At 42.3% G+C, this 27095-nt stretch overlaps 2 protein-coding genes across 14 annotated transcripts in view; one reads left to right on the top strand and one right to left on the bottom strand.

Moving 5' to 3' along the window:
• CLVS1 (clavesin 1) overlaps positions 1–15852 on the top strand; it is a 105437-nt gene extending 89585 nt beyond the window's left edge. For all 4 annotated transcript variants that reach the window (XM_080378297.1, XM_080378299.1, XM_080378296.1 and 1 more), the window contains exon 6: positions 13881–15852. In XM_080378297.1, coding sequence (XP_080234423.1) covers positions 13881–13968 — 88 coding nt within the window. In that variant the 3' untranslated portion in view covers positions 13969–15852. The remainder of the gene's footprint in view (positions 1–13880) is intronic.
• A 1061-nt stretch (positions 15853–16913) lies between these two features.
• ASPH (aspartate beta-hydroxylase) overlaps positions 16914–27095 on the bottom strand; it is a 132486-nt gene continuing 122304 nt past the window's right edge. For 9 of the 10 annotated variants that reach the window (XM_080378280.1, XM_080378294.1, XM_080378289.1 and 6 more), the window contains 2 exons: positions 25032–25165; positions 16914–19392 (listed from right to left, as the gene is read on the bottom strand). In XM_080378280.1, coding sequence (XP_080234406.1) covers positions 19242–19392; positions 25032–25165 — 285 coding nt within the window. In that variant the 3' untranslated portion in view covers positions 16914–19241. The remainder of the gene's footprint in view (positions 19393–25031; positions 25166–27095) is intronic. The other variant, XR_013926576.1, reaches the window with a different exon arrangement.

Below are 27095 nucleotides of genomic sequence, written 5' to 3'. Positions count from 1 at the left end.
CTGGATTTACCCTGGAGGCTGGGGGGACGGTGCACGTCCTGCTGTGTGACAAGGTGCAGGGTTGCAGGTTGCCACTCCTGGTTCTGTGGCCACCTGCTATAAAGCCATACAAGCACTTCCTCACTAGAGCTGCCACTTGACCAGTGCTGTGTTAAAGGTTTCTTAATGTTGGGAGCTCTGTGCTGCTACAATAGCTTAGTCTTACACCGTGGCCACTGAGAAATAACTCTGTGAAATGTAATACCACCATCCTACATCTAGAGAGAAGCTCATCCTGGGCACAACCTACTGCAAACATAGTGTCTAGCAATTGTAGTTGCACAGATGCTGAGAAATCGAGGAATTATAGATCTGGAAGAAAGATGCCAGGAAACTGACTCAGAGAATAACTGACCAAAGTACTTTTGTAGCCATTTAATCTGTGCTGGAAAATGAATGCAGAGGGGGAGAAAGAGGGTGTGCTTTCAAGATGTGCCTGAGACCAAACTGAAGTCATCACCTGAAAATTAAAATGTCTCAAAATACAGACCAGTAGAAAATGGGACACCAAACAGCAGTGGGAGGGAGTGAATCTGGAGCAGGTACGTGCCCATACTTTGGCTTCGGGACTGACAGCAGTGCTTTGCTCCCGCCACCAGGACAGATGCATATAAATTGAAATAAGGTCACCTGAGCGCTGTGAGGAGAGCAGAGGGAGTATTTTTCCAGCAAGAAGCTATAGAAGAAGGTAGTGGCTTGTTCAGCCTTGCTGAGCAAAGGTTGAAATGGATGTGATCATTCTCTACAAATACGGGGGGGGGGGGGGGGGGGGATAAAAACTGGGGAGAGACAACAGGTATTTGAGAAGAAGGATATCTTAGTAGGTTTGCCAGTCATCAGAGGAGTGAGTCACCGAAACAGCTTATCAATATGATGACCTAACTGATACATGAGTGAAAGGTCTGATATGAGGTTGCTACCAGTAGTCACTGGTCACTGGAGACTAGACTTGCTCCCTCAAAGTCTCATTAGGTTCCAATATCTGCTCAGCTTAACAGCAATGGGACCAGAACATTATCTTCCCCCCAGCCACAGACAAAGGTGGTTTTTCCCTGTGACTTGAAATTGTACTGTTTTGCTCTCAATAAAGAGTCCTTGTTTATTTTAGAGAATGGAGGCATTGTAGACAGGGAAACTACTGAAAATACTCTTAGAACAAACCTGCTACCGACTCTAGTTAGTAACATGATCTTGAAAATCTTGAGATTTGACAAGTTTCTATAATATGGAAAATCTTTAATCAAAACCATTGCAGTTGTCATTTTTCCACCAGTGGTCACATGAAGCCCCACCGGGGCAAAATCAAAACAGTGGAAATTGCACTCCCATCTGCAGTATTATCTCACACCCTGGGAAAAATCTCAGGACCCAAGTACTGTATGAACAGATGGGAAAAAAAGCAAAACAGAAAACAGCTGATGACTCCACATAATGAGTCTTAATGGCCAGGGGGGTGGGGTGCGGGGAAAAGGCAACAATAACAAAAATCCATTCAGAATATATCTGTTTGTCAAGATTCAGCTCAGTGAAGGTTGAAATGGGCAATGCAATGAACATTCCAACCAGCACCAATACAGTAATAGCAAAGTCAGTTCAGTCTGAGCTTGGCCACATCAGTTTGATAATCCTGGGAGCAGCAATGGCAACAGCCACCTTCCCCTGTCTTGGGCCATCTCTTCTGAACTGCCTGCATTCGCACAGGGAGCCTGTCAGGAGCTGTGGGATTTGAGAGCAATGTAAATGTGTGAAAATTCAGAGCACAGGGAAGAAAATCACCTCCCTTTCAGCTGTGGCCAAACCTTCTGTGAGCCCTGGTGGTCAGAAAGGGGCCTGAGTTTCTTTAGTCAACAGGGAGCTAACACAAAAGCCAGGCATTTGCCTGAGGCACTCGTGCTAGCTTTTTTTGACGAGCTGTTGTTTTTGGGAGCAGCTGGAGGTTTTATCTGGGTGTGCAGTGTAATGAATAGTTGTGGTGGATGGTTAAACCTAGCAGTGAAAGAGTCAGAGATCACTCTGTCAGTAGGGCATAGTCCTTTGGCCAGCCACAGCGGGAGAGGCTTGCCAGTAGCTATTTGGGTACCTAACCACAGTGAGCAAGCATCCCCAACTGGGACATATTCAGTGACTTGGGAGGGTGTGAAGGAGCTCAGTTTTTTTGAAGAGTTTCCTTTTTCTCCAGTGTCATCCTGCTCTTAGGCTTGGGTCCTGCAGCAGCAAGTAACCTGCAGTAGCATGTTGCCTCCCTGTGACTTGCTTTTCTTTACAAGATCTGTCTTTCTACAGCTGCATCTGGGTCACTTCTTGATGTCGGAACCTGATCTTCAGTACAAGTGACAGAGACTGTTCTCTGCCTTTGCTTGTACCCTGTGCAGTCACTAAGTGCAGCCTGGGAACTGAATGTTCCTTCCCTGCCCTCCCAGGCATCAAAAGAGCACTCACTTTTAACCTGCTGCCAATGCAAACAGGTCTGAAAACCTAGTGCAATTTAAAATTGCCCTGCAGAGAAAGGAAATTTTACCAAACAGCTACATAGATATTCTGGCCAAACAACCTGTGCTATTTAATCAAATTTATTTAATCAGAGTTTAATTAAGGACAACTTTAATCAAATTTGGGGTTAAAATTTTTCCTTAGGATAGCATGGATTGCAAGAATCACCAAGTCAAGCTTTTTAGAGACTCAGAAAATTCAGAGTTAGGGTAAAACTTTTAAAGTAAAGCTGTGAAAATGTATAATTTTTGCATCAAGACACCATTAGCTTTTCCTTCTGCGAAGTAGAAACTTACAGAATCATAGAATCATTTAGGTTGGAAAAGACCTTTAAGATCATCAGGTCCAACCATAAACCTAACACTGCCAAGCCCACCACTAAACCATGTCCCTAAGTGCCACAGCTACATGTCTTTTAAACACCTCCAGGGATGGTGACTCAACCACTTCCCTGGGCAGCTGTTCTAAAGCCTAACACCACTTTCAGTGAAGAAATTTTTCCTAATATTCAATCTGAACCTCCTCTGGTGCAACTTGAGGCCATTTCTTCTCACCCTAAAGGATCTGAGCACCTAAAGATGCAATGGCCTGCCTAGTGGTGCATCGAAAGCCCCCATATTAGGCATTTTGAAAATGCAGTGATAAAAATGGTTAGAATGCATTGCCCCTGATTTAACATTGTTAAATAAGAGCATGTGGATTTTTATGTCCTAGGTTAGAGTGAAAGGGTTTTAAAGTACAGATTAGGGTTTGCCATGATTGCCTCCTGATGTGCATGTTTTCAAAAGGACTGATCTTCAAATGAACTTGTTGCTGAAACTAATTGTTGGTTCTCAGAAATGGGATCCTGCTCTCAGAAGGAGCGGTATGACAACTGTTATACACTAGTGCCGACTGGAACAGTTTTAGATCCAAAAGGGGCCATTCACGGGGGTGACATTTGAAAGGTTTTTATTTATTCAGACGGGTTCCTCCATATGCCCAGCTGGGCTGTGCAAGGCAGACCTTTCTAGTTGTTATCCTTGGTGTGACCTTAATGTTCCTTCACCATATGTTTCTGCTTTTATGGGTCATGTTTTATGCCGGTTCACAGTCAGCACCAATTTACTGCAGAAGCAGTAAAATACCAGCAAATAAAAATCAGAATGAAAATGTGTGAAAACTTCTTACTGCCTGCCCATGGATGGCACCTTGTAGCTGGGGTCTGTTTCCACATGTGCTGGGGGAAAAGGGAAATATTCCTTGTAAGCTTTCAGATAAAACATCTCTATAATAAGCAAGATCTATGGTGCAAGGCTTATATTCACTATTTTGTTATGAAGAATTTCCAAATGCTTCTGTGGAAATGCTTCCCCCATACACAGATTATGAATGAGACACTTCTTTATAGTAAAGTAGATGTGCCAGGTAAATCTATATCATGTAATGTATGCCTTATCTAGTAACATAGATTATTAGCTGTTGAACAGATTTATAGATTTTGACTGGAATTCTGCTAATACATCAGAAAGAAACAGAAAGGAGCCGGTGGATTTGGCATGTTAGCAGGTCCCAGGGAGGCTGCGAAGGAGATAATGCAGAATATCCTCGGGAGCCAGGAGTGAGAGAAGCAGGAGAGATCAGAGTTACAAAGCCATGGCTGAACCAAGGACAGGAGGGACAGGTAGCTTGGTGCTGGGGGTCCCCTGAGGCAAGGCAGGAAATCGGTTCCCCTCTGAGGGTATCAGCAGCACGGGTTTCATCTGTCCGCAGCACTCCGTTACCAATACACGGGTGCACAAACACAGCCTGGAGGTGGGAATGGCAGAACCAGTGCTGTTCAGCTGCTTAAAATATTGTGTTGTAAATTATGTCTTCAGCTGGCTATAAATTTGCCAAACGTTTAGTAGTTTAGATTACAGACACGACACTTAATAAAACAAATGGTTTTATACTGCTTATGTCTTTTGCTGTCCTGTGAAAAATCCACCTACATCTGGCTGAGTTACAAGCCTTTGAAAAGGCAATTCACACAAGCTTTGTAAACACATATTTAATTTTAGCATTTAATGACCCCAAGGATTGCCTCATGCTTTAGCTTGGCCTCCCAGCATAAATAAACTTGTTCAGCTCAGGCTGATGGTTCAACGCCCACAATGTGCATCTCCTGCCCAGGCCATGGGGTGCAGAGGGCTTCTGTGATTACAACTTCTGCTTGTGGTCGCAACAACTTTCCCTGCACTAGGCCAGGCTGTAGCAAGACAAGGTGCCAGGATCTAGAAGACTGACACCCCACGCTCTTGACTCTTCGTCCTCCCCACTGGTGGCAGGAGAATTTGAGACATGAGGATTTAGCGGCGAACTCAGCTGGGATACTGGGAACTTGGGCCACTGGGATGGGAGCCATAAGACAGACTGAAAGATGAGGCTGGCATAAAGGACTGGAATCAGCTGGGCTAGGCAGTACGCTTGGTGGGCAAACCAATGGGGACAGTTAGAGGGAGGGCTGATGGAGATCAGGAACGATCCTTTGGTTATGCCTGGTGGGTGCAGCCCTGGAGAAGCAGATCCTGCTCTCCCTCTCTTGCTGAGTCCCTGAGTCGGTCTGGCAAGATGCTTAAACCAAACTTCACACAGATGGTGAGATTGCACATTGCTTATTTTCAGCCTGCCAAGTTATAGACTCTGGGGTCTAATTTCCAGAAATACTCAGCGCTCACCTGCAACAGAAAGCAAAGGGACATGTGCTTTGAACACACAAGCTACCATGTAATGCGGAGCACTCTGCGAAATCAGACCCTGAGCGCTGGGAAATGGGCACCCCATGTTAGAGGAATACTTGGACCCTAATCTCACTGCACTTCAGCTCTCCACATGCAAAATGGAAATGAAAAACACCCCTCACAGTCATGCTATGGCAGTAAATGAATTAGCATTTGAGGCACACAAGTACTGTGTTGATGAACTCCACAGAAAAGCTCAGGAGGGAATTAACAAAGGCTACCTGCAGAGCAGGCTTGGAATAACATGCAGCAAATGTGTCACAGAGCCATACCTGGAACTGCTAGAAGAAAGCAAAATAAATAGCCACTTACTAGCTTGGCACTGTCTACTCTGAGCACTGAGGGAGGAAAGAGCTCTCTGAGAAATAACAGTGAGTGCTTCTGGGGCTGGGGTAGCAAAACACCCCCATGGCCCCGGCCGAGTGGCTGTTGCTCCCACAACCTACATTTTGGCTTCTTCTGCTGTGACATTGCTTGATTTTCCAGCCTAAATAGTATATCTGCAGGGTTGCTTTCATGCTGCAGTACTGTTCTTGTTAAGGACAGGAAACTTCTGATGTGGGACGGGGGAGTAGGAAGGATTACAACCTTTGCTCTTGGGGCCTCTTCTTACCTGTGAAGGGACAAAATCAGTGCCGAATCGGGTTGAGATAAGAGAATTGGAGTCACTGGAATGGAAGCAAAAAAGGCAGACTGCAAGATGAGGCAGGTGTAAAGGACTGGAGTGTCTGAGCAAAGGGACTGGAAACTGTTTGGCTAGAAAGAGCACTTGGTGGGCAAGGAAATGGGGATGAGCAGGTAAAGCATAAACGGTGATGCAAGTGTGTGTGTGTGTAAAATTCATAAAGTATGAGAAGAAAATTTTCTCCATTACCTGGCCTGAATTTCTTTTGTTTGGATGTCATATCCTGCACGCTTTTTAGCAGCTCTTGCCAAATCTGCTGTAAATTGGTGTTGACTGCTGCTGCAGTGCTGCCTTTATTTGGCCCTGTGACTAGGTTTACCTTTTGATAGGTGACATATTGCACTCCAGGGGATTAAGAGTCTTCCAGGAACTCCTGGCTGACGCAGGTGCTTCTGTTCCTTCTATGTGAATAAAAGCATGTGGAGGAGTCAGTCTACAGCAGAGAAAGGAAATGGAGAGGATGAGCTTCCACCTATGCCTTTCCCATGCCCTGGCCTTGGGTTGTGACCAAGGCATGATCTTAACACAGAAGCTCAGAGCATTCAGGAGTAGGAGGTACTGGGCACATTCACACTGATGAAAAAGGACCAGGCTGTGCACCCTAATCCCAGGGTTGGTGGCACAAACTGACTCCTGTTTGTATTTTTCAGGGATAGCCTCTGCCAGAGGAGTCTGGTTGCATTTGCTCTGCAAAGTGCCTGGCTCTTGCTCTCCTCTGGGTCTCAGTGGCCTTAAGGCATAACTGTATATGCAATACCAAATACTTAAGCATTCTGTATATTTCACAGTTCAGAGTGTTCACAATAAGCTGAGAGCTGTGTCATAGCCCACCAGAGAATGGCTTTACAGCAAATGCCAGAGGGTGTGCACTGCATTCCCTGGGGTGTGGTGTGGGCTAAGGGACAGGTCAGGACAGGATGCACGGCCAGCTGGGCCATGGTCAGAGCCAAACATGCTGCAGCGTCATCCCTACCACCCTTTGGCACAGACCCTGCAGTGAGCTGTGCCCAGGGGTTGCAGGGGGGAGAAGCAGCTGGGGCAGTGTAGAAGAATGAAGCTGGGTTAATTATCATTGATAATATACAATGGTGGGTTGGCTGATGTAGATAAGGTGCAGCTGTGGCTGGTTCTGTTACGAGGTTGGGCAGCCGAGGAAGAGAGAGCAGCTGAGGAAGAAGAAGAAGAAGCAGAGAGAAGGGAGCAAGCACGCCTGCCTGCCCGCCTGCCCTGGGTGAGGAGAGACCAGGAGAAGGCAGCAGAGGGACTGGCATGAAGAGTGTGCTGGTATGTGATGGTAAAAGACCGTGTTGCGGCTGGCTGTTTTGGAGAGTGCTGTGACAGGGCAGCTGTCGGGAAGGGAAGGGCATGGAGGGAGCTGGCAAGCGCAGGGAGGACAAGGGGTCTTGTGCTGGGGTTCACTCTGTGGTGGATGGCTCTTTAGCAGTGTAGAGGCACCCGCAGAGACTTCACGCATGCAGTTAAGCACAGCTCTGGGCCATGGTTGCCCCAGCTTCGAGACCTCTCCTAGGATGTGCTAACACATCAGGGAGAAAGTTGGTCACTGCTGCCATGGTGGCCACAAAGATAGCTCCCATTTGGGAAGTGCAGCAGCTTGTCTCCATTGTCCTGTGGGCTAAGCACTGGGTTGGCAGTAAGGTTAAGTCAGATTTCATGCTGCTTTGCACCCTGACTCATCGTGTCAGTGATTCACTTAACCAGCTTAGCTGTGTCCCTAGACATGGATGCTGCTTCATCTCTTTGAAATGCTGTGGCTGCTGCATCAAAGCTGCCCCTCTGGGCAGGTCTCAGTAGCACACCACCACATTGTCCTAATGCAGAGCTGTGAGCCCAGGGCAAGTGCAGGAGCCGCAGAGTTGCGTTAGCAAGAGATTTCAGCTGGGCTGATTAGCCTGGGCAGAGAGCCACACTTCGTGGCTCCTGCGCTGGAGCTGCGCACCGCTGAGCAGAGCTTGCCTGCATCTGCCCGCACCACCTGCGGGAGCATACATGTCTTTCAAGATGCCTTGTCTGTGCATTTATTATCGAAAGCACTTGAAAATGAAAAGAGAACCTTTTAACACATTGACTTCACACCTGCACATCTGCATTGTTTCTGTGATACCAGGGTAGGGGGTGGGTGGAGAATCCTTGGTATGAAGGCATACTCTTGAGGTGTGTTGCAGAGCACTCGGGTGCTGCACCCTCCTCTGCAGTCTGATGGAGAGGGAGGAGGGTAGAGAAAGAAGTGCTCCTCAGACCTTGTCAATACAAAAATTCATGGGTGTGATTTTAAAAATATGCTTATTATGTTCTGTAAAGGGAATGAATAATTGGGAGACGAACAGCCCTGAGGTGCTGGTGAAATGGGAAGGGAATTAGAGGGAAGTGAGCAGATGGGAGGTGAGAGGTAGATGAATAGAGTCACACAATGTGATCTGATTGATTGGCTGCAGTGTGTCACTGAGAGACCTTGAAGCCTCCTGCACTTGGGGAAAAAAACATCCCACCTTCCTCCTTCCTCCACACAACCCCTAAAGGAAGCCCAGCGTACATGTAATATGGCTTTGCTCTGTGGGCTGGCAGCACATAAGCATTGCTGTGATGAAAAGCATAAAATGAGGGGTCAGAGAACTGGAAGATGTCTTTCAGGCAAGCATGCCATGGCATTTACTGTTAGCTCAGTGCAGGATTTTGGTATTTTATTTTTTATGGGAAACAAAACTGATACCCAAGAGACATCAGTTCCTGTGAGCTGATTCACTCCAGCTGTACCCTGACAAAAGCCTTCTAACACCACTGCAGCTAGAGGGCCTGCATCCAGTCATCTTACATGGTTTTTGACTGAATTTGAGATAGTTGCATTAATACGGCCACACACATAAAGCCATCTGCTCTCTTAGATACTGATGTACATACCTATGCAGTGCTGTCATTTGAAATATATGGCTGATCTGCTGGAGAAACAGCTGGGTAGTGTTGACTTTCCAGACTTCCAAATATTCTCGCTGAACAGTAAAAAAAAACATGGGGGGGAGGCTGATTGACACTTTAAATGGACCACACTCAAATGGTACCTAGGCTTCAGAAGGGAGACTGAAAACAAATTTGTCTTTCCATTTTCATTTTGCTTTCCTAAGCAAGGCTACCCAGCCTTGGAAACTAGGCTAGGAAAGTCTATGGGCATCGACTCATCTGTTAATTACTTCAGACTTAGCTCCCAGCACACAGTGATCATGTTGTGCATTTACAGGAGCCGAGTCTGCCACATGTATCGCGTTAAAGAAAGACAGGCACGGGGTCTGCCACCTCAGGGCCTTACACAGTGATCCTACCTGTGTGATACAAATGATTGCCTCCTTGTGTTAAAATTTAACTCAACCAGATCCTCCATACCCAAGCATCTTCCGACCTGGTTGCTGAGAAAAGAGGAAAACCAGAAGGCTTTAAATTCAAATATACTGGTTTAAAATAATTCCAAAGTTGCAGCACACACAGGACATGTGCCACATTTCAGATAAGTATTGAAGGTAACACAGTGTGAGGCAGTCATGGCTATGACGTACAAAACATTGCCTCATAAATCATGAAACCTGTTCCCCCTGGTGTTAATAGATGAGAACTCATCAGAGCAGGGACCGGAACATAGGTAACTCGTAAATCATATGATATGACCATATGTTTAGAACAGGTCAGATGAATTGCACCCTGAGAATGCCCATTTCTCTCTGCCATTTATAGCACAGAGTGACCATAGATGTCTGATGGAGAGATGAATCACAGCACAAGTGACTAAAATGTAGTGATATGAGGAGAAGGCAAATGTAATTACTATGTCCTGCTTAGATGATTAGTTCATATTTGGCCCAGGTCAAAATGACTTGCACATGTCTTTAACGTTACAAATCAGTTGCATTCATTCAATCAACACCACGGGTGAGGCTCTGCTGCCTAAGTATAGGCATCCTGTATGATTTTTAACACTGTGATGTCCTCTTGGCCTCCATCTGTTACTCCAGAAGGACATAAGTCCTCTACAAGTCTTCTATAAATCCTGGGTCATAATAGTCAGTGATCAGTTGTCTTGGATACCCTAAGGTGCCTTAAATGGCTGTAGGTATCTATGTTTAGCAGCTAAATGTCATCCACACTGTCAAAGTTGGCACCCCAAAGGCATAATGAGCTTTGGGGAGGGGGGGGGGGGGGGGAAGAAAAGAAAAAAAAAAAGTCATGTATTGGGATGGTTCAGAGAAGCTGCTGTTTCTGTGGGCACCGAATCACAAAAAGGTTGAGGAAGGGACCTCTGGAGATCTACCCAACCCCGTGCTCAGAGCAGGGCCAGATAGAGCAGGTTGCTCAGGACTGTGTCCAGCTGGATTTTGAATATCTTTAAGCATTAAGACTTCATAAACCCTCTGGGCAACTTGTTCCAGTGTTTGTCCACTCTCCCAGTAAAAGCATTTGTTCTTAGGCTGAAATGGAAGTTTCTGTGTTTCAATTTGTGCCTGTTGCCAGGTATCACCAAGAAGGGTCTGTCTTCATGTTCTCTACTCCACCCCATCAAGTATTTGTAAACATTGCTATGGAAAGGCAGAAAAATAAAAATGCTTTTGTCTGGTGCCATGAGCTTCTGCTTGCCATAGGGTATGGACAGAACAGCATCCACAGCATTTACAGGGGCTAAACTTAAACTGAGCTTGCCAAACAAGGAAACTTCTGTACTGCTTATTTACCATTTTACATCAAAATGGTTTAAACTCCTGTGCAAGAGGGTGTTTTGGTGTCTGTAATGAAAAGGTAGTTGCAAATTACAAGGACTAGTCAAGGCAAAGGTACTTTAGTGCCTCACTGTAATTTAATTTTCAACAGGAGATTAAGGTGGAGTTAAATACCCAAACACCTTTCAAGAACAGTGATCAGATTCTACTTAAAAATTTGAAATGTGAGTATAACGTCCAATGAAGAAAGTATTTATGTAGTTAAAACAGGTAGCAGTACTTCCAAAATAGAAACTAGTCTTAGCCCTAGGTTCAATATACTAAAGTCAGCATAAACCCCCACCTAAATATTGTGTAAACTTGTGCCTAGAATACAACTGCTTTCCTTGAACTGAATATATGTGTTAGGTACACAGGAGCAAGATGAAACCCACACATAGGGTGGATCAGATACTATTTGTCTTATGTTACTTTCTACAGCCACAAAATATAGTTACTGGTCAGCTGAAAATGCTTTCTGCAACAGTAGCCTGTTGCAAGTCATCTTTCCTTTGCCATTAAATAAAGTACAGCTGTAGAATACATATTCCAGGACGTTCTAGGCCAGTAAAACGTCTCTCTCATGCTGAGTTATTACATTAGATTATAAACTCCATTGACAAATACTGTCAAAATTAGATTGTAAGATGCACTGATATATGCCACCAAAGTGCATTTCTGAGCATCTATGTTTTTAATATTTACCATAAATGAAGAATATGAAAAAATTATTTTAGAATCTTGTTGATAATTGAGTAATTTTCTTTTTTTGTACATAAAACTGAAGTTAAAAAAACCCTGGAAACATTTTTCAGCAAACAAAAACCTGCTCTATTTGGAAAATGGAAAACACAACAGCAAGTCCTTTATTGTGGTGTCTTAAAAAAATTGTTCACATCAATACTGGTGCCCTTCAGATACATGTTTAAACTGCTTATTTTAGGACAGGGGGATAAGCAGCTTCTAGCAGAAAGGTGATTGCTGCTGCAGAGCTTGGCAGATATTAAAATCCCAGTTGGATCACTCTTCATGTTATTCAGAAGGGCTGGGCATAGCATTTGAATCACTTGGCATCTCTTTGGAGGTCAGGTGGGCTGTAGTGCATTTACTTGATGCTCTGGCTATTTTGGCTCTGTGTGAAAAAGGAGCAGCGTGGGACCTACCTAGAGTTTGGGATTATGTCGCTTCCAACCAGGCACGCATTTGAGTACCAGTATGGGGGAGAAACTGGCATCTTGCTGTTACAGATGCAGGAATATTTTTTTGTGTAATGAGATGACAGCAGAGGTAATTAGCAGTGATCACAAAAGGCAATATTGTGAGATTTTTCACATTTGACTTAAAGTTTCTACTTTTCAGCTGTATGCTGGTAAATGGTGCAATGGATCTACAACTTCTTATGTTGATTGCAGGGCAGTGGGTCAGGCAGAAACAATACATTGTTGACAAGTATTAATCAGCTATGATTGAAAAATAATTTAACCTAATAGTCCAGAAAATAAAATAAAAACCTGTTGACATTGTGCTTTGAATCCATTCTGTATCAGTTTCAAAGCCACATGATTAAGTGTTGCTGTCACAAACTAGAAATCTATAAATTGCCATTTTGCATAATCTCTTGAATCAGCTTCTTTTCTATATTAAAATACAGTTGTAAATATTATGCATGTCACATTACTGTAAAAGTAAAATGAAAAGTACAGTGAAAATGGGCAAACGTATTTTCTTTGAAAATTTTGGCATAAAATCTTCCCATTGAGCATCCAGCTTTTGTTCTCTCTCTTTGGAGATTATTTTTTTATGAAAAATTTTATGAAAAATGAAAGCTCCAGGCATAAGAATAAGAAAAATAATCATAAAAAGTTATTCACAGTCATGGTACTCAGTCCTGATCAAGTCCTGCAGTACTAAAGGATGCAATTCATAAATTAATCTTATATATATATAAAAAAAGGTGATAACTAATCTCATGAAATAGCCTAGTCCTGAACTGCGGTTACCATAATGAACAACTGAGAACTACAAACACACCCTGTAGGGAATGAGAGCTACCCCTAATTTTAACATCTATGTGAAAACTGGCTCTTTAAAACAATACTATGCACTTTGCAAATGCCTGGGCTGGAGACTCTACCCCTACCTTTGAAAAAGTTCCCTTTCTGAAAATTCCTGATTCACACAGTGATTTTGCCCTAAAGCTCATTGCCCACTCCATCCTGGGAGGCAACTCCTCACCCAAAGCAGAGAAAATGCAGGATAACAAATCCCTGTAACAACCACCTCTGCAGCTCCCCCTTCCATAGCTCAGTAAACAAACACTGGAGCACACAGACATCAGAAAATGAAGCAGTCTTGGATTTTCCCACTAGTTTAAGCTCATTCAGTTTTTGTCACTGCAAGAAATCATGGTGCTGTACTTTCTCTAGTGTTTTCTCATTTTTTACAACTTGTTAGCATCGAAGGATAAACTACGCTTCCAACTTTAGAGATAGAAATGAATTTAAAATGGACTAGCCCTGAATAAAGTTTTCCTTCAAGGGCACAGACAAGGAGATAAAGGTAAATTACAAAACCGGGCTCACCAGAAGCTCCCTCATTGTCATACTAGTTGCGGCTTCTTCATTGATTTTGGGGAACTCGTGGAAGTTCTGCTCTTTAAACCCCTGCATCAGTAAAGTGTGATTTATCTACTTACCTTTCTCAAGATTTGTAACAAGCATGAGCTGAGACTTACCCCTGCAAGCACTTGCACAGATGACTCTGCTTTCCAGTAAGCAGCTGCACAAGCAGTTTTGCCTAGGGAGATATTAAGTGCCAACAAATCTCACAGTATCTCAGGTTCTGGCCTTTAAGTTACTGAGTGCATTCAGCATTATGGATAGCAGCTAAGCACTAAATATTTTGAAAGCATTTGAGATCTGCAGTGAGTCACATCCCTATTTAAAGGAATTTAAAGTATTTAAAGGAATTTAAATTTAAAGAATTTAAAGGAATACTTCTCAACTTCCTTATGTGTTCCACAGAAAAGAATTAAAAAGCCATGAAGATGACAATGGACAAAAGCAAAAATCATAAAATGAAGCAAAGGGACTCCAGGAAGGTGAGTGCTTCTGCAGCAGCCTTTGTTAGCATCTGTCTTCTTGCTTTCAGGTCCCAGTCTGTGGTGGAAGCCGGCACGCTGAAACACGAAGACCAGGGGGAAAGCGAGAACACCCAACCGCTGCTGGCTCTGGACTGAGCTCCCATGTGCCCAGCACACAAAGACACATTAACAGACTTCCACCAGAAACCCACCGAGCACATGACACACATACACACACACACACGCGCGTTTTGCTTGAGAACAAGTCCTTCGTGTTTCTTGACCAAGTAACAAATGTCACCAGCCATCTGTCCATGCAGCTGATGCTGAACAAAAACTGAGAAATTTCTATTGACACAGGAGTCTGTCCATATACAAATATTTTTTTTCTTTTTGACTTATGACATTAAAATACCAGAAATAATGGAACTGCATTCTCTGTTTAAAGAAACAAGAGTGTGCCAGTACTTTTCCTGAAGACTCCAGCAGGGATGCTCCATTTTATAGAAGCAAAGGTTAAGTGTGTTTTAAAGAAAAGCATCTCAAATTTAAACTTTGCACTGTAATCAGCAGCTTAATTTGGCTCAGAGGGCAGAAACAGCAGCGTCTACAGAGTACTCAAGTTTTACAGAAGGATTTTGCATTAAAAAAAAAAAGAAAAAAATAGCCAGCGTAATGCCATTCAACATGACACTTTGTGACTGCTTCATCCATGCTGCTTATAGGGGGTCACATTTCAGTATCTAGCAAAAATTACTCTTAACTTCTGAAGCCCTTATAAAACTGTCAGCTAAGTGGAATGAGCTATGTGGGCAGCAGACATACACAATTTGAAATGCAGTTATTTAATTTTAATGATGTGTTTTTCCACAGGCAACTTGGGAGCCTATTAGAGATGTGCGTGTGCGCGTGTGAAGGGGGTGTGCTAGGGAGACCCATCGGACACATTCACCAGTGATTAATGGCTCAATCTAGATTGATTCATTTAGGTCACAACAGCAAATGAAAGCTCTGCAGAGTCATTTACCCCCTTCCCTCCTGCAGTCAGTGAAAGGTGTAGCCAGAATGGTATGCTGATCGCAGATGCAGGCAATCAGATGGTTAAAATGAAAAAGGAAATTTAGGTTTAATTATTCAGTACAAGCTCCTGCTAGAAGGAAATGTGGAAGAATAGAAGAACTGAAATGCCAAAGATCAGTTTGTTATTTCTCTATTTGCTCTAGCTGCAAAGAGAGTCCCATCCCTTCATTGCAATGGAAACCGGATTAAAGAAATAAAAGAAAAATTGTTATCAAGTTGCATGTGCAGTGACTTTATTTCCTAAAATGGGTTACAACCACTGTACACACCTTTAGTGTTCAATTAAATTGCCATATATTGACAATTTATTAGAATAAGCAGTTAGCAACAACACATCAAAGGTAGCAGTGTAAACCATATATATAAAACGAGATGATAATAGGCACAACACAGTGCCTCTGGAGCATCCACTGACTTCGTAAGTGATACACTGAAGTGATGATACAGCTCAACTCAACATGGCCAGCCCTAACAGAGGGACTAACAAAATACTGCCTTTATCCACAACATTTTATGCCTGCACAGGGCAGAAAGGACATCCTGGCAGACCCTATCAACACACCTGAAATTTACACACTGGTATTTGCACAGAATAGCCTCATTCAGACAAACCTTCTGCAGCAGTGTGTCATTGATACAAAGCCTGGACACCATGACAGACAGTGAGCCTTTAAGGCAGTGGATGGTCCCAGCAAGGCAATAGAGGAGTCAGAAAAAGAAGTAGCAGCTTGCAGGAACATTAAACAAGACAACTGACCCCGTTTATCCTTGGTATTTCTTCCATCCCCCCTCCCCTGGCATTACCACCTATTACAGAAAACTAAGATGTCAAGTCCTTGTAACAAGACACAGCACCCTTCCCTTCCCTGGGCTCACAAAGACTCACAGGTATTTGGATTTGTCAGAGCAAACTTGCTCAAAACAGATTTAAAAAAATTAAATAATAATTAAAAAAAAAAAGGCAGGCATTGGCTATTATACTGCAGCATTAACGAAGAAACGCTTTGGTTTATGATTCTTCTCTGTTCATACACTTACCTCCACTGCCACTGAATCTTTGCGATGACCTGTTACAATCACTTTTCATTAGAGTGGGACTTACTCTGCCCAAGAAGTGCAAATATCACTGAAATCTAGTCCTTGATGATTAAACCTTGCAGAGAATTAGAATTTTTTCTTTAGCTGTGACATGAATAAATACATATGATGCCTTGTATATAACTGCACAATGCCTGTATTTAACTGTAGGATCTTACACTGACTGTGCTTGCAAGAAGGTAAACTACAGGCAAGGAGGAATCCACCTCCTAACATCATGATGAGTACATACTGCCTTACAAACAGGAGACTATATTGCCCTTTTCTGTTATTTCCCTCTGTAAATAAATCTAAAGAAAAAAAATATATTCAAATTGCAACAGTTCTCCATTTAAAAAGCATTTCCATTCACTTCTTCCATTGGCACTTCCAATGTTGAAAAGGTTTTTCCAAGGTGAAATACCAGTTGGCAAACAGGAATACCTCAAATAATATACCACTTACTGCATAATTTCTGTAGTTTGCTACATATATATCTCTCTATCTCCCCTCCCCATGTATTTAGCTAATCTAGTAAGTGTACCTAACAAAGAGATATGCTTTCAGCTCCTCGACAGGTCGGTATAGAGTAGATTCACTTCAATGTTGTAGGAGCTATTTATAATACAACTTGCCATATTCAAGACACTTAAGATTTTAAATGGCCAATATATCACTACACAATTTAATAAACAGTGCTACTCCAGCACACACACATCTTGGGTAGATTACTTTTATCTCTTTGCCAATTTTATCTATTTGCCAATTGCAACTGGAAAAGATGAAGTATGTTTCATTGTTCCTTTGAAGGCTCAATCTGAAGGATGGCATGGATTTTCATAAATAAAGATCCAAAGCTTTTAACACTCCTTTAGTATTTACTCTGAGCTACAGAAACTAAAATGCAACATTAATAAAAATATTTTTAAACAGTTCTTGACTCCTCCTTTACAAACTATGTCTTTATTTTGGAGAATTACAAAATAGATTATAATTTGTGCTGCTTGATCACTTTACAAAGATATAAAATACAGCCTCTGACTAAACAACTACCACGAGATTTTAAAGTTCTACTGTTTTACCTCCCACAATAACAAGTAACTTATTTCCAGTTTTGCACGAGTCTTCTAAAGCTCTACAGAAGTATTTTTATATTTTCTTAAGCATGAAGCTTGTATCTCTTTTCAGTTTTCACAATGATTAACTGAGAACTGTTACTTTCTTCTATATTTTGTATATTTTCAGTGTTATTTTTGATATGGACAACACATTAAAGCCTAATTATCATAGTTGTCTAAAACTGACTCTTGATCAGAGAGAGTTAATCAGTTTAATAGTCAAAAATGGAATTAAAGTGCGCACCTCCAGAAACTGCTTACACCGATTCATGGTGCAATCATCATGTGTTACATGGCATTGCAAGATTTAATTACCTAGTAAAATAAAAAAAAAATAAATCTGAAAACCATTCAGTTTATGGGAATGCAAAGCTCTGTATTTTGCTTCAGTAAATGTGGCATTTTGGTCATGATACTTAGGTACTGTGACGTAGTCTGCAGTACAAAACCACCGAGCATTAAACAAATCAGATGACTGTTCAGTGTATCTTGGACTACAAAGCCAAAATTGTGGAGGCTAAGTAATCTCAGTGTCTCCTTGTTTAGTGTTTGTCTCTCTCAGCCTTCAGTAATGATGCCACTTGACAAGCCCTGAGCACCCTTAGCACACCTATCCACACCCAGCTGGTTTTGGGGTGAGTAGGTAACAGCCAGCCATAAACATCAACAGTGCAACCTCAGGTCTCTCTTCTAGCGTTCTTAGAAGTTAACAGTGAAGGGTCCTGCACCCTCCATCTCCCATTATAGTACACACCCAAAAGACCAGCCAATTGTTTAAAAATCCAGTCAGTTTTCTTTCTTCAAAATAGGCCTTTTGACCATATAATAAATTCTGTATGGCAGATACAGAGCATACTGTAAACAGTACTGGGATAAAACTACTTCAGCATTATGTCATACATTTCAAGACTAGGAAAACACCATTAGGTCAATTAAAGGATCATTCTAGCACTGCAGGACACTGGCAGCAGAAGTTAATGCAAGTTAATAACCTGAAGCTCTTTGCTCTGCATTCTGGCAGGAAACCAAGTCAGGTCTTGTCCTTCTGCCCGAAGCACTGGAAATTCTTTGTACATTTTTTTCTGCTGAATGACCACCTAACGGCAGCCTAGGAGTCGTCCCTGGAAGAAGGTGCCCCAGACCTTTGCTAGGTAGAAAACAAATACCACAACACAAGCTTTTGTAATGATAGGAGAAACAGCAGCTCACCACGTAATCCTAAGAACTGTCAAGAACTTTAAGATCTGAGCCTAGAGATGTCACATTTGCTCAACATCTTCCAGAATCACATTATCAAACTGAAGGTTGCCTGCTAACTGGGAGAACTGTTTTGTTTTAGAAGAACAAAGCTTCACTAAGCTGCTGATTATGCAAGTTTCTGTTTGCATTTCCAGGAAAGCAAGAGAAGGCCACACCTGGCAAAAATGAAATTTGTTTGTATATAGTGATTTCCTTCTGCTGATAGCTAGAGATACACTTTATATATATTTTATATATATAGTGTGTGTGTTTTAAAAAAAGTGGTTCATTAAAGATTTGTTCATAATTATGCTAGAAAAATACAGTTACTTAGGTAGAAAAAAATACAAAACACATATAACCCATTCACATTATCTGCAGTTGATAACATAGGGACATGTTCTATGCCTAAAGCAGCTAACATTACAACTGCATACTGATTTTCAAAGTTGGTTGGTGCATATCTTTGTAAAAATCTTGCATGTTGCTTCCCTGGGAAGTATTTCCCAGATGTAGAATCGCAAACCTTGTGCCTGAACATGGTCGGGTAGGTGACTGACACATCGGGTAGGTTTTGTACACATCATACAGGCAGGGCAAAAACATCTGCACATTCCTCCATTTGAAAATCCAGATCCATTGCTCTCTGGCTGACAGGATTTATATTTTCAAACTTGCAGCCAGGAAAACAGTACATATCAGTGCTGTACCAGTACAAAAAAAACCATGGCTTTTTTTTTTTTTTCTTCTTTCTCTCCTTTTTTTTAAATGAAGTCCTCTGTGATTGCAAAATATCATCCTTAACTCTTATAACCCTTGCAATAGTTGTATTCTTTGTATGCTGGATAAATTAATCCTATTTGCACACTCCAAAGGGGTTAAAGCTCCTCTGCTTCACACATCAGAAGGAACCCCTTAAATAGCAGGAAGGGTGCGTCTCTGTTGTGCTGTTAACTCAGGGTGCCACACATCCACAATAAATATCAGGCGATAATTGTCAGCATCCTGCCATACTTCATGTTCGAAAGAGTCATCAAAAATAAGAACTTTCCCTTCTTCCCAGGTTCTGCAACACAAAAAAGCACATGTTTTAGTGTAGTATTTGAAGTGCCATGGAGCAGGCAAGCTAAATATCAGCTTTGAAGATGCTCTTCGACATATGAGAATGATTTTCAAAGTACATATTGTACAGTCAGATTTTCACTACCTAACATAAAGAGACTGGAGTATCAGAGTTTTAACTGAAAAACTACAGAAAGAGCAGTCTAATGGACCTTCCTATTACTGAAAGATTGTTTCCCCTCACTCTGCGTAGTTATGCCCACATACACATTCAGACTTTTGTAATATTTGTTATTTATACACTTTTAATGAGTTGAGTCCAATAAAGAGGGAGCAGGTATAATACTGGTGCAGTAATCAACTCTTCCCCTTTTCTAATCAGATGCATACATAATGAGGGATGGAAACGGAGGGAATTACTAGTAATATGGTCATATGGTTTGAAAGCAAATTACAACAAGTCAATCTGTTTTTTCTAAAACTCAGAACAACAGAATTAGGCCCTGATCGTGCTTAAAATTTCAGAGATGTTAACAGTCTTGTCCCATAAATCCATCAAAGCACTGAGTCTAAACATTTTTCTTCAGAGGAAGGTTGCAATGTGATAGCGTACAGTGGGTTACCTATACTGTTAAAGCTGAACTGGAAGGTTGAGACCACACAACTTAGAGCCTCTCTGCTTGCCAGGTACTGCTTTAGCAGAGCAGATCACTGAACAGATATAAATACACTGGGTGAGTGTTCATTACAGCATGGAGGAGCAGAGTTTTAAACAGTTGTAATTCTGCAAGATCTGTACTTTTGTTAGGCACAAAAAGGGATACACGGAATTTATTCAGAGTGGCTTGGTTTTCAGTTTTGAGCAACTCCACCATTTGAATAATTAACAAAATTACCAGATTGAAAAGCAATGGCAAGAGGCAATGTAGAAGGGAGATAACATTGTCAGAAGAATCATTATTTCTGTCAATTTTATGAAGTATAGAATCACAGAATAATTTAGGTCAGAAGGTCCTTGGGCCCAAGCATCTGCCTAGAGCAAGAGTCACTGCAAAGTTAGAATCAACTTCGAGATTAGATATCTCAGGTTCCTGATGAGTGGATTTTTTTTAAAACCTGCAGCCATGGATATTGCACCATCTCTTCCTGTGTTTCACTAACCCCATTGTGAAAATTTTCTTCTACCTAGATGGAATTTCTTTCACTGTTAACTTGTGTTCATTACCTCTCATTCCATAATTGCACACCTCTGAAAAGAGTCTGTCTCTGTCTTTCACACAGTCACTTATTAGTAGCTGAAGTGAGCGACTAGGCTCCCCTTTAGCTTTCTCTTTTTCAGACTCCAAACCAACTCTCTGAGCTTCTCCTCACATGTTGCATGCTCCAAGTCTCCTAATCATCTTTTTCATCCTCCACTGGAGCCTCTCTGTTTTATCAATGACTTTTGTTTGTACTGAAGAGTATGTGCCCAGAATGGACATAGTACTCCAGAGGCAGTGTCCTGAGTGCAGAAGAGAAGGGGAAAATTGCTCCCCTCAAACTGCTTCCTACCTATTTACTAACAGAGCCTAGTACGCAGCTAGCCTTCATCAAGACAAGAGCACATTATGATTCATGTTCAGCTTGTCCCCTAGGACCCTTAAATCCTTTCCTGCAAAGCTGCTTTCTATGTGGTCATCACCCAGCCTGTGCTGTTGTTACCAGCTGCAGGGCTTCGCATGTGCCTTTGTTGAACTTCATTACATTTCAGCTGGTACGCTTCTCCAGCCTGCTGAGATCCGGATTCATAGATTTGAAAAGAGGTTTAATGTCTGGTTAAATGCAGTCCTTGGTACTGTGAAAAATCAGTGGCCACTAGGGATAACGTCACAACAAGTCAAAAAGTCACTGTATTAGTCATTTGTCGCTGTCCCTCAGATCTCAATCTTACCCACTGCATTTAGACAGAGCAGCTGATTATGAGTTCCATGGTTTTTCTATTGTAAAGCCAGGCAGTGGTATAAGCAAAGCAAATTTCTTTTGCATTGCAGTGGATCAAAAGCATGCACCTGATTATACCCCTTCAGGTGAGACTGGGTGAGTAACAGTCAGTCGAGTCAGTAACAGTCAAAGAAGTATGACCTCCTGCAGCCACCCTACAGTGACCACATTATCAAGTTTTTTAACAGGATCCCTTAGGAGCTGAAGCAGCCCAAGAGGATGGATGCCCTTAAAGGAAATTAAGAACTATCAACAGCAGCCATGGTAAAGAAACAAAGGTCTTGGCATCAAAGATGGAAACACATTGCTTAGCTCATTCAGCTGTGTCCATTCACAGAGAAGTTTTCTTTTTTCAAATAATGGTGAAAATGAGACTTAGACTCTCACATCTTCAGTATTTTTAATTCAACAAAAGCAAAAATTAACCATCAAAATTTATGGGGTTGTGCTGTAATGTTCTGAAGAGAAATGGAAATTGAAATGGGATCATTTCAGTTGAAATGATCCTCTAAACACATTTTAAGCAAGAGTAGACAAACCACAAAGCATAACATCGTAAAAAATTCACGCTGGCTTGCACACAGACATCAGCCTTGAAGGCCCAGACAATGAGCCTTTTGCAGGTTTCAGGTATGATCATGTGTTTTTTCTGCTACCATGTCAGTTACTTGGTAACAAAAATGTTTTATGCCATATAAACCAGAGTCCCTGCTACTGCACTGAAGTTACGTTGGTATTATTCAAGTCAACAGGAGTCAACCACTTGCAATGCTATAATGTGGTAAAAAAATATCAAGCCGACCTTCAGGGGTTTTGGGGTTGTGTGGGTTTGGTTTTTTTTTCTTGTTTTGAGGGGTTGGCAGATTTGGTTTTGTTTTTGTTTGGCAGGTATTCTGTTTTGGTGGGGGTTTCTCTTTGTTGTGGGCGTTGGGATTTTTTTTTTCGTTTGTTTTGTGTTTTGGTTTTTTGGTTTTTTTAAATGAAACCAGGCCTGAAAAATTCTGCCCTAAGTAGCCTGAAAGTGCAACTCAGTTAGGGACAATAAAAACTTCAAGCACCCAAATGAATTTGCTTCAGAAGTTAAACCCCAGGATCTATCATTTGCATTATAATGTGATGGGCTGTTCTGCACAACAAAGAAAAAGTCATAAAGTTGACAGAACTATTAGCCCCTTTTGAATAGATTACAAACCCCACCATTAACATGCAAATAAATATTTTCTAGAAGCCTTCATGGAGTGAGAAACACTTCACAGAGAGACCACAGGGACGCTATTATTCTGGTCTGGTGCTGAGCCACCTTGGGGTAGTTTCTGTATCAGCTGCAAGGCTCTGGTGTCACCTGCTACAGGTGAGATCTTGGACTGGCTGCTGCATAAGGCTGTAATTCTGCAACTTCATTTCCAAACATGATTACCTTGTCTGACAGAGATGTTTGGTTTTGATAACTAGGTGTTTACCTACAATTTTTGTGCATTGCAACCTACGCTTTACAGAGCTGAGACTCCAAAACGCCCAACAACCAAACATTGCTATAGCTGTGCTGAGTAACAATGGGGTGTATCAGCTCCCAGCAGCTGCAAAAAGGCTCTTCTGCAAGGGAAGGAGTAAAAAACACAGTACTAGACAGAACTGACCTGCCTGTCCATCAAAGGATGAGTCACATTGCAATATTGCCCCTCTAAACACCTGCACTGGGTGGCACAGAGGTAACCAAGCACAAAATCCTCATTGTTTCTGTCCTCTATCTCACACACGCAGCAGCAGGGCAGGAGGCCAGAAAAGGCCTAACCTTCACATCTGAGCCAGCTCCCCTATCTGAAACCACTAGTTTACCACTGTTATGAACCACCAGGAGGGGAGGAACAGAAAATGCCCAAGGTAGGATTTCCTCCTGGCACCATTCCCTTCCACAGGAGTTCACCCACCTCCTCCTTCATGGAGGAAGGGATGTAAAAAAAACCCTCTCCTGCCAGCAGAAGACGAACTTTCAATGATTTCAGGGAAAGCCCTGTCTTTGATTCTGAATGCATAGCTCTTGCCAAAAGCAACTAAAGGTTATACATTTCAGCACAGGCTGTAGTCAATTCTTGAACGTTTTACATTTCAAATGAGCCAGGTTCAGCAGCCTGGACACTGAAGTGCTCCATCTGCAGCGTATCGGCAGCAACGAGCACTTCTCCACTCTTGACTTAGAGGGAATGTTGTTACCAAGGAGGTAGTTAAGTCCATTTTCCACGGGACTATTCTTTCTGTTCAGGTTAAGACAAAGGGTGCCAGCTGTGTTAATGGGTGGTGAGCTGTGGACACCTGCTTTCCTGGCAGCAGATCAAAGCCACCACTTTGTTCACACCAGCTACCGAACAGCCACCTAATGGTATATGCCACCAACCTGAATTCACAATAATGTCCCGAAGTGAAAAGGCTCCACATCTCTATATTAATCCTCTAAGCCCATTAGCTTCCTCTCCCTGCATCCAACTATATTTGGTTATTGGACTGGAATGCTAGAAGCAAACGCCCATCACTACCTAGCTGTAGGTAGATTGTAACACTGACTGTGACGGACTATCAAATAAGCAAGAGTCTATAGTGACAACATTTTTGGCTATTAACAGTTGAATACTTCTATCCTAAAAATCCTGACCACTTCTTGCAGTTGTTTTCAAACGTTGTGAGAAAAGTCTTTGCTATGTATTGCAGTCATGTAGACAGGAGTGGCATTTAATTTCTCAATATCAAATACATATCTGTACATTTCTACCATAAAAAGGATTCAAAACTAACGCTTGCTGCACTCAGATGCTGCACACAAGACACAGAATCTTCCAAAAATATATACAGATATTAAGCATCATTAAAATTGCACCTAACTCTCAGAAAATTAAGTCTGTTAGCAAAAAAGCAATACAGTTAATACTATATATTTTGTCTGTGTTTAATAATATAATGCAAAAACTGATCACATTTTCTTATATTTCCCAGAGGAGTGCATGCCCTGATAGTAAATGGATAAGCTATTGCATTTTATTTCATTTTTTGCACTGAGCAAACAGAGACGATACTGGTCTTCAAGTTAGCATAACTTTTCCCTAACGGGTAAGAATTCTTTGGAGAAATTTGCTACCTGTGTAACTCATTGGCCAAACACTTCATAGATGTCTTCATCTTGAAGTCAACTTCAACTGGAATATTTTAAACTGAATTATAACAATACCATCTAGGAAGGAGGCTTCTGCCAGAAATACAAGAGTATTCTGTCACAGTGGTGAAAATGGAGGTACAGCTTAGTCTTGGCTTTTGCTGAATAAGCAACAAATTCTAAGTACCCCCAAAATCAAAACAAATAAAGGAACTTTTGGCAACTATAGTAGACTGGCCTAGTAAAAGTAAACACAAGAGACTCTGTGGACTAAACCCACTGTTATTTCTATGCCATTGCATAGAGGAGCAGCTTTGTCTCCAAAGAGTCTTCTGACACTGAGAAGTGGTATTTACATGTTTGTACCAAGAGTCAGAGTGCAAACTGCCTGTTCAACAAAATATTTGACACCTTCTGATCAGCAAAATACCCTATTTTTTTTTTTTAATTACATGCAGTCCCACCCCTTTTTCAGCCTTGAGGAAGGTAGGGAAAGCAAAACCAAAAAAACCCGTCCATACCTGTTGTCTTGGGCACACCGAATTCTGCAGCCTTCCTTGGGTATCACCAAGCCCAAGTGCATCCTTAGCCGACAGTTGGTAGGCCCTGTGTGGGGCCAGACATGAGTCCCCGGGTGCATGATAGAATATTTGATCTGCAAGAAGAGAAAGGCAGGCCTTCAACACGTTCAGCTTCACAGCAACAGGAGCTCAGAACTTCATATGTCTCATCCTTGATGATGGGCCAAAAGTACAACATCACCTTTTGTTAAGAGTCTCAGCAACAACTGCTCTTTCTCATGCCCTAAAGGTGTTCAATGTTACAAAAACCATGCTGTGTTGTGTCTGTGCATCCAGGGGGGTGGCTGGGTGTAAAAAAGCATGTTTTTCATTTTGCTTAAAATAACCATACTTCAACCAAAAAAAATTTTCTCTCCTACCTACAACCAGAAAAAATATCTTCTTTCCTATGGAAAGACTTAAAGACAGTCTTATTATTTAAAAGGATGGGCTGCAGGAGACACAATGCCTGTGTCAGCCAGACTGACTGGCCCCTCTCAGATGACGACATGGCTGTGAAGGTCACAGTCAGCCTTGGCTGGAGCAACCATGAGCTGGTGGAGTTCAGGATCATGACAGGAAAGAGAAAGGGAAAAAGCAGGATTACTATCCATAACTTCAGGCGAGCAGACTTGGGCTTATTCAGGGAACTGCTAGGAAAAATCCCACAAGATACACTGCTGGAGAGAAGAGGGGTTGACGACAGCTGATTGGTTTTTAAGTATCATCTCATCCAAGCCCAAGAATGTTCATCCCCACGTGCAGGAAGCATCACAACCCAGACAAAACCGAAACACAACAAGGAAGTGTACAAGAGGTGGAAGCAGGGTCAGGTCACCCAGGAAGACTGCAAAGACACTCTGAGCATTCAGGGATGAGGTCAGGAAAGTCAGAGCTCTCCTGGTGTTGAATCTGGAGATGAAAGTGAAGGGTAACATCAAAGACGACAACAGTAAAAGAAAGCCAAGGGAAAACATGGGCCTGCTGTTAAATGTGGCAGGAGATCTGACGACAGAGGACATGGAAAAGGCTGAGGCACTACATGCTGTCTTTGCCTCAATCTTTACTGGTATGACTGACCTTCAGGAATCCCAGGCACCTGAGACCAATGGAAAAGACTGGAGAAAAGATTACTCACCTTCTGTGGATAAGGATCAGGTTAGGGAACATTCAAAAAAACTCAACAAACTGGTCTATGGGTCTTGAGGGGATCCACATGTGAGTGCGGAGGGAGCTGGACAATGTTGTGAATCCATGCTCAATAATCTTTGAAAGGTCATGGCAACCAGCAGAGGTCCCTGAGGACTGGTAGAAAGCAAATGTTCCTATCTTCAAGAAGGGCAAGCAGAAGGATCGGAGGAATTATAGGCTAGCCAGCCTCATGATCCCTGGGAATGTGATGGAGCAAATAGTCCTGGAAACCATTGCCAATCATGTGAAGGAAAAGAAGGTGACTGGGAGCAGTCAGCATGGATTTATGAAGGGGAAATTGTACTTTACCAGCTTTCTATGGTGAGATGTCTAGCTTGGTGGATGAGGGGAGATTAGTGGATATTGTTTATCTCAACTTTAGCAAGGCTTTCAACACTGTCTGCCATTAAGATCCTCAGTGACAAACTGATGTAACAGAAACGAGGCAAGCTGGCAGTGGATTGAAAGCTGGCACTTAAACCAGGCTCAAAGAATTGTGATCAGAGGCACAAAGTCCAGCTGGGGGCCAGCCATCAGAGGTGTACTCCAGGGCTCAACAGTGAGTTCAACACTGTTTAATAGCTTCACAAACGACTCAGATGATGGGACAGAATGCATCCCCTCAGCAAGTCTGCAGATAATAGAAAATCAGAGAGGTACAGCTGATACACTACATTTTTTTTACTGCCATTCATAAGGACCTTGGCAAGCTGGAGAAAAGTCCAAACAGGAATCTTATGATGTTCAACAGAGAGAAGTGCAAGTTCTGCACTGGGGATGAATAACCCCATGTACCAACACAAGCTGATGGACAACTGTCTGGAAAGCAACTTC

This window comes from Falco punctatus, assembly GCF_963210335.1.
Source record: "Falco punctatus genome assembly, chromosome: 3".
Lineage (NCBI taxonomy): Eukaryota > Metazoa > Chordata > Aves > Falconiformes > Falconidae > Falco > Falco punctatus.
Note: the sequence above shows the minus strand (reverse complement) of the source record. Positions and strands in the feature narration are given on the sequence as shown.